Consider the following 13,671-nt stretch of genomic DNA (forward strand, 5'->3'; position numbering starts at 1 on the left):
GTAATTTTATCATTTTTACTTTGATTTTTATTGTTTTTGTTTATTTAATGTAATTAGGGAAGTACACCCAGGACTCTTGTAAAAAAGTATTGTAAGCTACGTAAAAGATGTTCCTAATAAATTATTTATTATTAAACAAAACTACATATATTTATATAATTGGTGCCTCACTGCGCCGCATGAGAACGAAACTCATTTTAGAGAAACCTACAAAAATAGCTAGATAAAGAGTATCCAGTCAAAAGTTCAACATGAAATTTACGTTAACTTTTATTTTAACTTCAAATTGTAACCTCAATTAAGTCTTTCAAGTCCCCAGAAATTAATCTACCCATATCAGACTAAATGAAGTCTTAAATGACACTTATTTTAATCTAATATTGTAACCCATAATCAACTCTCAATTAAGCTTCTTTCAAGTCTCTAGAATTGTCTTCCCAAATGAGGCTATAATGAGTTTCATTTAAATATATAATAATAAAACTCTTAGTGAGGCTAAAATAGATTTTATTTATGACCCAAAATTCTGATCTCAGTTTTTATTCTTACATAACTTAAAAATCCTTGATCCTACATTGAGACTAATTGTCGACTCACATTTCGGTAAGGATAGTTATAAGTTCTCTCCCCACTGGTTAAAGGGGTTCTACTAGGGTTCTTTGGTTTTCCCTTCTTTTAAAACTTGTTGAGGTTAACGGTAATAGTAAGTGTAGAGAGCTGTTGGCTCTTATGGCATGAAGGCCCAACGAAGCACTCTGACCAAAAGCATTAAAAGTCACTAGATGACTTGGGCCTAAGGTGGTGCTTTGGGTATTAGCTTAGCTGATTAAGAAGTAACCAAGCAATTAATAAGTCAAAATAAACTGATTAATATAATATAACGACGTGTTAGGAAAAACCAAACTATATAGAACAAGGCATACTAAATGAAGTGAACTGATTATTGGTTACATGAGGCGAGTATATGTACAGTAAATTAAAGTACAACCGTTATTGTTAGAACTATGTACAAACATTAGGCCTCATAGCGTATTGTTAAAAAGTCATTTTTATTTTCAACTTTCACAGGAATAAGGTGATGCTATGAAAATAGGATTAATTTATTGTTGAAACTTGAAAGACAAGTTGCATGCCTTAAATTTATGTTCAACCCATATTTAGTCTTTCAATCCTCTTTACTTTGGCATCTTATTGACTATTATAAGTTTTATAAATTTCATTAATTACATTAAGTACCTTTTGAAACTCACCATTGAACAGCAAAACAAAATCTGTCATTTATTTAGTATTTAGCAAAGGAATATAGGCGATGAAAATAAATTTTGGATGTAGTGAGATTTTTAATGGGAATCTATGTAGATTAAGGGTTTTACTCAAATCGTCTCTGAGGAAACGTGAAAAAAATTAAAACTCTTCTCCCTACATCTTCAGAGCTATTACTCTAAGTATTCCGAATTGGTTTCATTGTAATGAAATATAATGAAATATTTTAAGCATTATTTATGGCTGCAAATCCATAATTAAATCTCAAAAGTGTTTTAATTGGAATGGCCATTTAGTTAAATGACTGTGGGTGGTGGTCTTAAGCATGATAATACTTTTTAGGCCTTTCAAATGAAGCAAATCAATGACTACCAACTTCAGTTTAACATTTTAATGCCTGTGAATAAGAGTTGGATGATTTCTATGACATATGTAGTTTCTAAAGTCTATTCAGTGGGATTATTAATATTTTAGTTCACTGATCCCAACAGGAAATTTCAACTTTGATTTTAATTAAAATACGTCATATCTGTAAATAAAGTCTTATTCTCCCAGTCTCTAAAATTACAAAAGAAAATAATCAAAACGACGAGGTATTCCCAATAGAAACTTTATGGATAGATATCGACTTTCCAAGTTCAAGTAAATTTGTTATCGGTTTCCTATATATTCCTCCCCAAAATACCATTAATAACACGAGTGTATTTCTGTGACAATATATTGATGAATTCTTAAGTAAAGGAAAAACAAAAATAATCCTAATGGGTGATACAAATTTTAATCTACTTGCCAAGCCAAATTCAGCAAAAACCAAATTCTTATAAAAAGCTTAGTCAACTTTAAGCAACTAGTAACTACTCCAACTTGAATAACCCTTAAAGGGGCATCGCTGATTGGCCATATTTATGTGAATGTACCCGATAGGATCCAGTCAACTACAGTCATTCCAAATAGTATATCTGATCATGATATAATATGTCTGGTTAGGAAAAAGATGGGCCCAAAAATTAAAAAAGTCTTAAAAATTTGAGAAATTATAGAAAAATGGACACTAAGGCTTTTATAAATGCAATTCAGTTAAATGTTTATGATAACGAAGATATATCAAACGTTAATGAAAGTGTGGCAAAGCTGAAAACTGTAATTACAGAACAATTGAATATTCACGCACCAATTCAGAAAAGACACGTCCCTGAAAAACATACCCCGTGGATGACAACTAACATAAATCAACAAATTTATATTCGAGGAAAGATAAAAACAAAAAGTAAAAACGCAGCTACGGGTCATTACTTTATCGAGTCATATAGAAAACAGAGAAATCTGGTTACGAATTTAATCCAAAAGGCTAAAAATAACTACTTTAAAGATAACTTGAGGAAGGAAAAAGGCACCTAACATTTCTGGAGAATTCTTAAGCCACACTTGAAATTAGAAAATAAAAAGATTATCAATAAAATATTACATGACAATAATTTATCATCAGACCCTCAAGATATAGTAAATTACATGAACGATTATTTTATTGGAATAGCTGAACAACTACTGTCTACCATAATAATAATAATAATAATAATAATAAAAGCTTTATTAGGATATCTCATATCAGTTGTATAACTGGTTTACATTGAGGTCCTGTTTACATTAAAATAAATTAGTTAAGTTAAAAGCAATTTAATCCACTATTCCTTTAAGTATAAAAACATTCAGCTTTTTTTTAAATATGTTCAGAGATTTTTGGCATTTCAGTGAATTGTCTAAGGAGTTCCAATTAGTTATTCCCTTGACTCTTACACTTTTGTCACTAATGTTATTAATTTTCTTCTGTACTTTGAAGTTTGTTTCTGTTCTTGTTTGGTACAGATGTTTTATTGTAAAGGAGGGATTGAATATTTCTCTTATGTATGTGGGGCACTTCTGGTGATAGGTTTTATACATCAAGATCAGAGTTTGAAATAATGATCTTTGGTTTAAGTTCATCCATTGCAATTCTTCCCTTGCCTCTGATGCTGATGACCTGAATGGTTTCTTCAATATAGCTCTAGCACTGTTATTTTGTAAAGTTTGAAGTTTCTTTAATTTGGATTTTGCTGCATTATTGTAAAATATATTGCCATAGTCCAAGACTGACTGGACGAGCGCATTATACAAGATGCATAGGGCTTTATGATTTAAACTTGAGAGAAATGGTTTGAATAGCCAGAGCTTTTGTTTGACTTCGGTAAAAGTATGGTCAATATGATAAGTCCATTTAAGTCATTCATCAAAATGCCGCCCTAAGTACTTAAATGTTATTACCCACTTTATGCTTGTATTTCCTAATTCTGTTTTGGTTGAGGCTACCCATCTTTTTGCTTTATCTGGGGAGAATATCATAAACCCTGACTTCTTTTTATTTATGATTAGGCCTTTGGATAATAGTGTGGTACGGAGTGCAGTTACATCTGTCTCGAGGTCTCTTAGAAGGGTTTCCAGGTTCTCATTTGAATTGAGAAGAGCTTCATCATCTGCGTATTCTATTGAGGTAGAGGAGTCCAATGCTTTGTGATTGTCACTGGTATAAAGGTTAAAAAGCAGTGGTCCAAGAACACTGCCCTGCGGTACCCCTGCTTTGATTGGGAGGGGGACATGAATTATAATATTCCATTAAACAACGATTACAGTGGTAAAAATAATGATGGATGTAATAGAGCAGGCCTAAATAGTTTTACTCAAATAACAGAAGACAATGTTTTTAAAGTCCTTAAAAGCATTAAAACGAATAAAGCTACAGGAATGGATGGCCTAGCTATCCCCTACTATTATATGAAACCTAGCAGCAGTTATTGCAAAATTTGTAACAGACCTGATAAACCTCTCCTTTTCGAGTGGAGTCTTTCCGGATGAATGGAAGATTTCAAAAATAGTACCAGTGTATAAAAAGGGAGATGACAGTGACCCATCAAACTACCGCCCTATTAATGTACTGGCAAATTTATCCACAACATGTGAAAGAATAGCTTATAAGGACATATACCTATATTTAGAATCAACGTGTGCCTTTTATGAAAATCAATCTGGTTTCAGAAAGGGTTTTTCTACTACTTCATCCATTTTTAACATAAATGAACATATTCTGGATCATTTAGAAAAAGGACGGTATGTAATTATAACTTTTATAGATCTATCAAAAGCATTCAATACAGTTCAACACAATCTCTTATTAGAAACACTGATAAATGCTGGTATTGATGGGAAAGTACTATAGTGGCTTCGGTCGTATCTGAGTTACAGAACACAAATAGTCATGCATAATGGGTTCTCATCAAAACCAATGAATGTAAAGCACGGAGTACCACAAGGCAGTGTCATGGGCCCTTTATTATTTAATGCATATACAGCTGACCTACACAAATCACTTGAAAACTCCCTGGAAAATGAATATGTGGATGATGACACAATATTAGGAGCGGACGAAAATCTTCAGGTTGAAATAAAGAATATGGAAAAAGACCTAAATAATATAAGCATTAAACTCTTACAAAAGGACTTGGTTTAAATAATTCTAAGACAAATTTCATAATCTTTAGTCCAAATAAAGAAATGAAAAAAATTTCATCAGAAATTGAAACCATCTGCCAGGGTACAATCAAGAGAACAAGCTCATTCTAATGTCTGGGTCTCTGGATAGATGAGAATTTAACATGGGCCCCACATATTGACTACACTGTAAAGAAAATTAAGACCAGACTATGGTTATTAAGACCACTACAAAACTCACTATCCACTGACACTCTTAGAATGTTATATAAAGTACTAATTAAACCAATATTGGATTATGGAAATATATTCTACCTAACAGCCAAAAAATCAACAAAAATAAATTACAAAGCCTTTTTAAAATGATAGTAAAACTTGTTGCAAAAAAAATTTAAATATTCTTCCTTATCAGAAGCTATCGAAATAGCGAATGTAACAAATTTGCAACAAAATTACGAATTAAACTTACTTCTCTTTATATTTCAAGCTAGGCAAGAAAAAGCCCCGCCGTATATTTTGAAGTGGTACAAAGCAAAATATATTAATGATTCTGGACCAGCTACCCGGGGTCAAAGAAATAATTTCCATGTAGAAAAAATGGGAAAATTTGGTGAAAAAAGTGTAAAGAGAAATTCAGTTACTATGTGGAATACTTAAAAGTATAATTCATACAAAGATTTAAAAAATAAAATGTTTTAATATGTGAAAACCAGGAAGTTCTCAATTGAGTCATAATTTTGTCCCACCCCTAAATTAAGTTTTAAATTAATGGACGGTGGACCCTTTTGTAAACAAGTGTTAAACTTAAAAGGTGTTCCGATAAAAAGCATTTTATTATTATTATTATTATTATTATTATTATTATTATTATTATTATTATAAATAGTTAATCTGAGTTCAAATTCCAAATTGCCTTAGAGAAACTTTTTAGGTATATTTAATTTCTTGTAAATTATTTAAAAATGTGCCAACTAGAGGTGTGCAAATACCATTTTTCGGCGATCGAATCGAATATAAAATATTTTTTTCAAGGCACGTCAAATACCAAATCGAATATTTATAACGTCAAATAATTTGGTCGAATATTTTTAGAGCAAAATTTCAAGCCAGTTAACTGATCAAATAACAAATAGTATTTTGAATACCAAATATTTCGACGTATTTGGTTTTGAAATAACCAAATAGTTTGCATAGTTGTCAAAAAAATAAAAAAGTAATTGAAATCACTGTTCATTTTACTTGCAATAGTAAAATACTAAACCAAATGTATAATTTATATTTTATTTTATTTTATTTAATAAATTTAGACTATAATACTAAATTTTTTAAAGAAAACTTTTACAAATAAAATTTAAAATACACATTTTTAAAGTTTAACTACCCCAGGTCCAAGTCAGCTAGCGACTTTTATTTTTTAGTAACTACTAACTACAATTAAAATCTCGATCTTTTATTACAAATAAAAAAATATTTAATTTAATTTATAATAATTTTAAACCAATAATTTAGTGAACTCAAAAATTTAAAACCGAAAAATCCAAAAAGTTACTTACTTCAACCTTTCTCCCAGTTATTAGTTTGGTTTTGAACTTGGTTTACGTTTTAGTTTTACTTCGCTATTCTAGAAAATTCCATAACAAAGAACACGCGAATAATCTAGCCAATAGGCGCGAGAATAAACAGCTCCTGCGTTTCGCTAAGAAGTTTTGATACACGGTATGAGTAATGGACGTGCAAGTTACTCTTTATATGGTCCTTGCCGCTGTGCCCTAAGGAGAGGTGCCAGAAATAAGCACTAGTTCGGAAATTTCACAGCGTTCTCCTCTGATGGCCTTGAAACTCAACAAATTAGAAAAATCCCCGCTGTTATTCGACCAGTTTGCAAAATATTTGAAACTACCAAATAATTTTTTCCTATCTTTTGGAATATTCGACTATTTGATCAAGAAAAACGAATATTCGCGAATTTTCCCAAGTGCTATTCGATTTGACAAATCGAATTATTTGGTCTAACCAAATATTTTGAACACCCCTAATGCCAACAAATTATTTATAATTTATATGATTTCTTGTGGTGTTTTTTGTTATATATATATTTTAATGTTTCTGAATCTATAAATTTTTTTCAATTTCATATAGAGACGCTGAAGGCAGAAAGAAAAGTGATCCTGAATACAATCCGAGAACGTTATATGTACCCGAAGATTTCAAGAAAACACTTACTCCGGTTAGTAAATAGTATGTGTTGGAAAGTAGGCAGATAAATCAAACATGATTGCTAGTAATAGGTCTATTATTTATTCCGTTAAAGTAAAAGTTTAAAATATCATACATTATTTACATGTTGAATTAGTAGTGACCACTTAGGCCTATTATACATATTAGATTCTTGGGGCAGCTCATCCTACACATGTAATCATATCCAGTGCAACTCATACAATGACCCACCTCCAAGCCTACAACATTAGTCAATGTGTCATTCGTTAATATACAATGTCGCCACTAGATGGCGCCACCCTAGGGTTCATTCTTGTTAAGATTAAAGGTCAATAAACTAAAGGGTCAAGGTAAGGACTTATTAACAAATTAGCAGATTAATATACTATTTCTAACAGTATGCCGTATTTAAGCTTTTTTTGGCCCGAGAAAGGAATGGAAGAAGAAATAATGTTGGGATCAATGGTGTTGCATAATAGATTTGAAATAAACGTCTTTAACTTAAAACATTAAATGCGGAACAAAATTTCACATACAAACATTCATGGTGACTGGCTGTCTACAACAGCGGACTATTTACACATGTAGTCTCTAGAAAGATCAAGTTTAAGCTAGATCATTGTGTTCTGTTTTAAACTAGGTCTCATATAAAGTGTTTCAAGCTCAGGCTTATGTTTAATGAAAACTAGCAATAGGAATATTGTTGTGTTTTCTAGTAAATTTTTCATTTTCCCCCCCCCAATAGGCTATGAAGCAATGGTGGGATATTAAAAGTAAAAACTTTGATGTTATCCTGTTTTTCAAGGTACGATGTTTAAATAATTTTTCCTCTCTGTTTTTATTATAATTAATTCAGAGTGAGGGAATTTAATTTGTGTTACAAATGGTTGGTGTGATAATGTATCATTGTACTTTCATATCTTCTGTAAGGTAAAACTACCTAAAAAGTTTGAATGGGGAAACAACTTTTGTGTTTGGGCTTTCACATTTTTTTCATAAATACTATTTCACTCAGTAATTTTAATTTTGTTGTTAATTGAAAAGTATGATTTGGTATTTGTAAAAATGAATCTTTTATTACTTATATTATAGGTTGGAAAATTTTATGAGCTTTACCATATGGATGCCGTTATTGGCGTTAATGAACTTGGTTTCACCTATATGAAAGTAAGATACTGCAATGATGTATATTGTATTACAAATAATTTAAATCATTTATAGTAGCACCAATATTTAAAAAACCATAATGGCTGAAGACTTTTTGAACAGTATTAGGGATGCACCAATATGGGTACAGCTGGCCAATATATTCTAATTTTGTATGAAGAAAAGTTGCAAGAGCATATCCGAATATGTTTATTTTCATTTTACATAATACATATTTTCTATCACAAATCCAATATCTTTGTTTTTTATTTGTTTACACTCGTAACCCCCTGTCTTAAAAAAAGGTATGATCTAGCTTCTGAAGTCTGGCGTGCGTGGAGTGGCCAATCAAATAAAATATTATCATTAGTTAATTAATCACGAATTTTCTTATTTTTAAATGTTTTTCAGAAAATATTTTTCTAATACCGGTAACGGCCAATTTCGGCTTTGCTTAAGCCGGTATTGGCTGATACTGATATTAGAAAAATAGACTGATGTATCGGTGCATCCCTGAACAGTATACATTTGTATGCAGTTGTATTACAATTTGTTTGGGAATGAATCCTTCCCCTATGTGTGATATGGGTGTAACTGGAATACTAATTACTGCTAGATGTGTGATAGAACTGACGCAATGCCTAAAAATAAAAGGCCCTCTAGTGCGAAAAATTTGCAACTTTATTAACAAATTATCATCTTGACATGGCGAAGTGGACATGAATACCACTTATTTCAATATCAAATTAAAATTGGTGGTTTATTTTGTTAATATTGATGTTAATGTTGATTTTAATTACACTAGAATCAATTACAATAAAACAAGGCCAATTTTATTGTAATGGATCTAAAGTTTCGCTTACCTTATACATTTATTTGTATTTGTTTTCATTATCTCATTGCTATTTACAGAAAGACGACTTTGCCCATTCTGGTTTCCCTGAGAAATCTTATGGACATTTTGCTGAACTACTAATACAAAAAGGGTATGAAGTTGGAAGAGTTGAACAAACTGAAACTCCTCTAATGATGGAGGAAAGATGCAAAAAAAGTATATATACCATTTTTGTATTATGTACTGCTACATTATTAAACATTAAATATGATTGTAAATATTTTGTATTACAGCCTTAAAACCTACCAAATATGATAAAGTTGTCCGCAGAGAACTCTGCCGAGTGACATCATTGGGAACAAGGACATATTCATACTTAGAAAATCAAACCACCGATAGTAAAACTTGTTACTTATTAGCCTTAACTGAAAAGGTAAGCAATTTTTTACCCTTTTAGAGTTTTGGTTTCAAATAGTTTGTTTTTGTCAATCTTCTTTTTTGAAAAAATATTTTTGCTTAATTGAAGTACGTTATTACCGATTACACAGACTATTCATGTGTTATTTCACTTAAATTTTTGCAGTGACAGTGGGGTAAAAGGTTAATTAAAATGTAACAATGATAAATGGTTTTTAATGGATCTCTTTCAGATAAATCTGCGTTATATATTATCAAAAATATTATTTGAAAATTTTATACAAATACTACAGTAGATTTATATAATCAATTAGATATGGTCATAATAAATTTAGTAATCTTTTCTCGAAAGTTTTTATGTAGAACTATTTCTTTCAGCTCTGGCTTTAGATTATTCCGTATTATTTTACAACATTGTCGGGACTTTCCAAATTCACAACAAAAATAATATAGGTAGACCTGAATATAGAAGTTGTGTACCTCTATTGGTGTTTTAAAATATTCAATTAATTAAAATAATTTTTGTTCTTATTAACGCAATATTAAAATTTTGAGCCATCTTCATGAAATGGTGGCAGCCAGAAAATTTTGTATAACGGAAGCTATAGGGGTGGAAGAAAAGGCTATAGTGGCTTCGAAATTCCAAATAAAATGGTTTGTTATTACAACTTTATATCTTTCCTTCGGAAAATATTTCGAGCCACAATATCCCTTAAATTTGGTTTGCTAATCAAACCCATAAAAATTATATAAGTTTGGACTAGAAATGCCGAAAAATATTGTTAGTATTGCTAAAAAATACCACTTTATATGTTGTGAATTTATTACAAGCAAAGTAATTTTCAAATTAGCTTTAAAATAATTTAAAAATTTTTAGGTGGATTTGAGTACTGGTGATATCTTTTATGGTGTATGTTTTATTGACACTTCAATTGGACAATTTCATGTAAGAATTTTCATCTTTTTTAATAATCTTATTAGAAATGTATTAAAAAAAACTACATTATTTGAGAGATGATCGATTTTAAGGGGAGTCATGTATGATGATGTATCCCAAATTAAATTGTATTTCATATTAAATTTGTGATGTTAAATATTATTTTTTTACTATAAATTTTTAGACCCAATTATTATTTTCCTAAGATATAATAATTTAAAGCAAATAGTAATGAGTGTATGGCAAATAAAGTATTGCCGATTTCTTTAACGTGAAGTGCTCATTTACCTGTTTCACTTTTCATTTTAGTTTGACCAGTTTTTGGATGATAGAAACTGCTCAAGACTTAGAACTTTAATTGCTCACTTTCCACCCACTCAGGTTTGTATAAATTTTGTTCTGTAATAATTATTCAATTTCCCAGAAACGTGAAGTGTGTGACACTTTTTAAAATAAATAGGAAGTTAATATTAAATTGAAGTTAAGATACGTTGTCCAGGAAAATTAATTAAGATATTAAGATTAACGTAAGTGTCAGCATTGGATAAATATAAATAATAATGAAATAGTGCGAGAGTTAAATTAAGTTACGATGTTATTTAATAAATGAAAACTAAGGTTTACGAAATATTGAAACAAAACACATACGGCTGGTCAGGGCACAAACTACACATATTTATAAAACAATCGAAGATTGTCAAAAAGTGTCCTAGTCAGGTATACTGATAAATATAATTGTTAAATAGTTACAACAACGGTTTCAGTCTGGAAAAGCACTTGGTCCGTTAGCGTCCAGCAACTACACGAAGGGCATTTTGCCCATCCCAACAGGGCGCGCACAAATCACATCTTTTCGGTCTCACAGCTAACTCAATTCTCTTGAAAGTCTTTCGCGCGAAAAGGTTTTAACCCTGTCGGGCACAATGGGTCACCACGTGACCATTAAGCGCGCGAAAGTGTCCGCTCTCTCACTTTCGATTGCACCATTGGTAGCAACTCGATTTAAAGTTTTAAAAGCGTCACTGGTAATACCCTATATATTGACCATTCTTAGAAGGAAATGGAAGTATTTTTAAATATTGGGAGAGAACATAAAGAATATTTACAAAATACGTTACAAGTGGACTTTAAGACCGAGAAGAGAGCAAATTTCCACCCCTCTCATCCTGTACTTATTTTTTGACGAGTGACAACTGTTTGACATCTCTGACAGATTGAGTGATGCTTATTATCGATATTCTATTCAAAAACAGTCGGTCCAGCTGTCCACGCTGTTATTCCTAAAGAAATTTACAAGATCAGTTTTGAGGTGGTCAAAATTCATGTACGAGAAAATAGAATCTCTTCTCGACCTTTAAGTATAGTGTTGAACTGTTGGTTCCTTGAATGCATTCTTGAAAGTAAAAACTGAAACATATATTTTTTAAATTTAAGTTTCCAATAATAAAACAAGATATCCATTGCTACTATTCCTTGAAATGTAGCCTTATCTTGCACGTCAAAATTTGTGGAAAACATTTTAATAATTTTTTATTAATTGGTAAATTACGGGAAATGTTCACAGAACAGGGAAGCGAACCTACCTCATTTCCCTTGCACATCTTTAGTAATTATTTCATCAGTAACATAAATAATATTAGTAATAATTAATTATGGTTTACAAAAAGAAATTCCGGAATTGACGAATGTCTTTAACAAATCTCTTTCTAGATTCTGGTTAAATATTTCCCTTAAACTGGGTTCTAATAATAGCTGTATAGTTTTTGATCTTTGTTTTTTATTTTATAATTTTATCACTTAATTTTTGTGAACATTTTTTGGCACCTACATATCAAATCAAATTTTATTAAAATGTTTAAAAAAAGGGATGGTTTACAAAAAGTTGTAGGGCTAAGTTATCCTTTGTGACTTGTAAGCTCTGAGCGTAAATTATATTTTATAACACCCAAAAATAATATATAAGGCTATTGCCATCAAGGGAAAAGTGCTAACTAAGCTCATTAAAAGAGTGTTTGAAACAAAATCAACATGCTTTTATTTTTGAGGTCTAATAACAATAGCGTTTTCATATTAGGTTTTGTATGAAAAAACAGCTTTATCACCTAAGACTTTAAATATACTGGAGAATTGTTTATCATTTGTTATAAAAGATGCTTTGAAATCTGGATCAGAATTTTGGGAGGCTAAAGATACCTTAAAGTTTTTAAAAGAACAGAAGTATTTCGAAGATGACAGCACTCAGTCCTGCTGGCCAGAATCTCTCCTCGAGGTTATTGATCAAGGTATGTTAAAACTAAATACTTGAAATGACTCACTCGCTCTTTGGTGAAGTATTTGAATTAAATTAAGATATTTCATTCTAATAGATGATCCTTTACATCAGACTGCTAATGAAACCTATGAATTAGCTGTTAAATGTTTGGGAGCTTGTATATGGTACCTGAAATATTCGTATATTGAAGACGAAATACTCACTATGAAGAAATTCATAAAATATAGTCCGCCAGATGAGAAGCCGGTAGAAAATTTCAAAAATGTTCCATTCTCCAAATGTATGGTACGTGTTTCAATTTAGCATATAAACTTTCTGAGATAAATATTGGTCTAAATTTCTTAGAAGTTATGTTCAACTTATCTCATTTTTGTTATTCTCTAATTAAATTTAACAATGCTGGTGTGACCACTAGTAAGCGAAAGTATTAGTGAAATATTTATAATTCTTGAATCCCTTATTTTTCATAACTTTAGGTTTTGGATGGAGCAACGTTATTAAATTTAGAAGTTATAGAAAGTGATTGTGATTCTTCTGAAGGAAGTTTGCTAGCAACAATGGATTATTGCTCAACTCCTTTTGGTTTGTTATTTTTCTGTATTCTTACTTCTGATTATCCTATTTCAGTGATTGCTTATACAAAATGACTCTTCTTTGAAATTGTATCCTCAGTTAAATAATCAAAACTTTGTTTAAAAAATGTAAATTTAAAGGCCAAAACTAAATTCAAATTCAAATGTCCAAGATCAAAGCCTAAGGAAAAATAATACATGGGAAATGTGACCTTTTTAGCAATAATATATTAATACCTATGGAGAATGACTTTGTTATAATGAGACGATCTGCTACCACCATGTGTTATAATTAGACAATCTACTACCACCATGGTTTTCTTCTGCTACTGGTATGTGATAAATTGGGAGATGTAAGCTTTAGGGAACCAATTTTTAAATTGGAAGAAACACTAAAAGTATTCTAAACATAGTCATTATCTCTAAATATAAATAAATACATCCTTATTTATATTAATGATTTGTTAAAAAAGTTTTAGAAATTCAGCAGGGT

The 13,671-nt window shown here is 30.6% G+C and overlaps 1 protein-coding gene across 2 annotated transcripts in view; it reads left to right on the forward strand.

The window, feature by feature from the left end:
* Positions 1 to 13,671, forward strand: part of Msh6 (DNA mismatch repair protein Msh6) — a 58,699-nt gene that overhangs the window by 20,213 nt on the left and 24,815 nt on the right. For both annotated transcript variants that reach the window (XM_090180168.1, XM_090180169.1), the window contains 10 exons: positions 6,922 to 7,009; positions 7,745 to 7,804; positions 8,092 to 8,166; positions 9,058 to 9,196; positions 9,274 to 9,413; positions 10,275 to 10,343; positions 10,644 to 10,715; positions 12,409 to 12,616; positions 12,701 to 12,891; positions 13,083 to 13,188. In XM_090180168.1, the coding sequence (XP_090036294.1) occupies positions 6,922 to 7,009; positions 7,745 to 7,804; positions 8,092 to 8,166; positions 9,058 to 9,196; positions 9,274 to 9,413; positions 10,275 to 10,343; positions 10,644 to 10,715; positions 12,409 to 12,616; positions 12,701 to 12,891; positions 13,083 to 13,188 (1,148 nt within the window). The remainder of the gene's footprint in view (positions 1 to 6,921; positions 7,010 to 7,744; positions 7,805 to 8,091; positions 8,167 to 9,057; positions 9,197 to 9,273; positions 9,414 to 10,274; positions 10,344 to 10,643; positions 10,716 to 12,408; positions 12,617 to 12,700; positions 12,892 to 13,082; positions 13,189 to 13,671) is intronic.

The sequence above is a fragment of the Leiobunum rupestre genome, chromosome 6, assembly GCF_980474605.1.
Source record: "Leiobunum rupestre chromosome 6, qqLeiRupe1.1.hap1, whole genome shotgun sequence".
Lineage (NCBI taxonomy): Eukaryota > Metazoa > Arthropoda > Arachnida > Opiliones > Sclerosomatidae > Leiobunum > Leiobunum rupestre.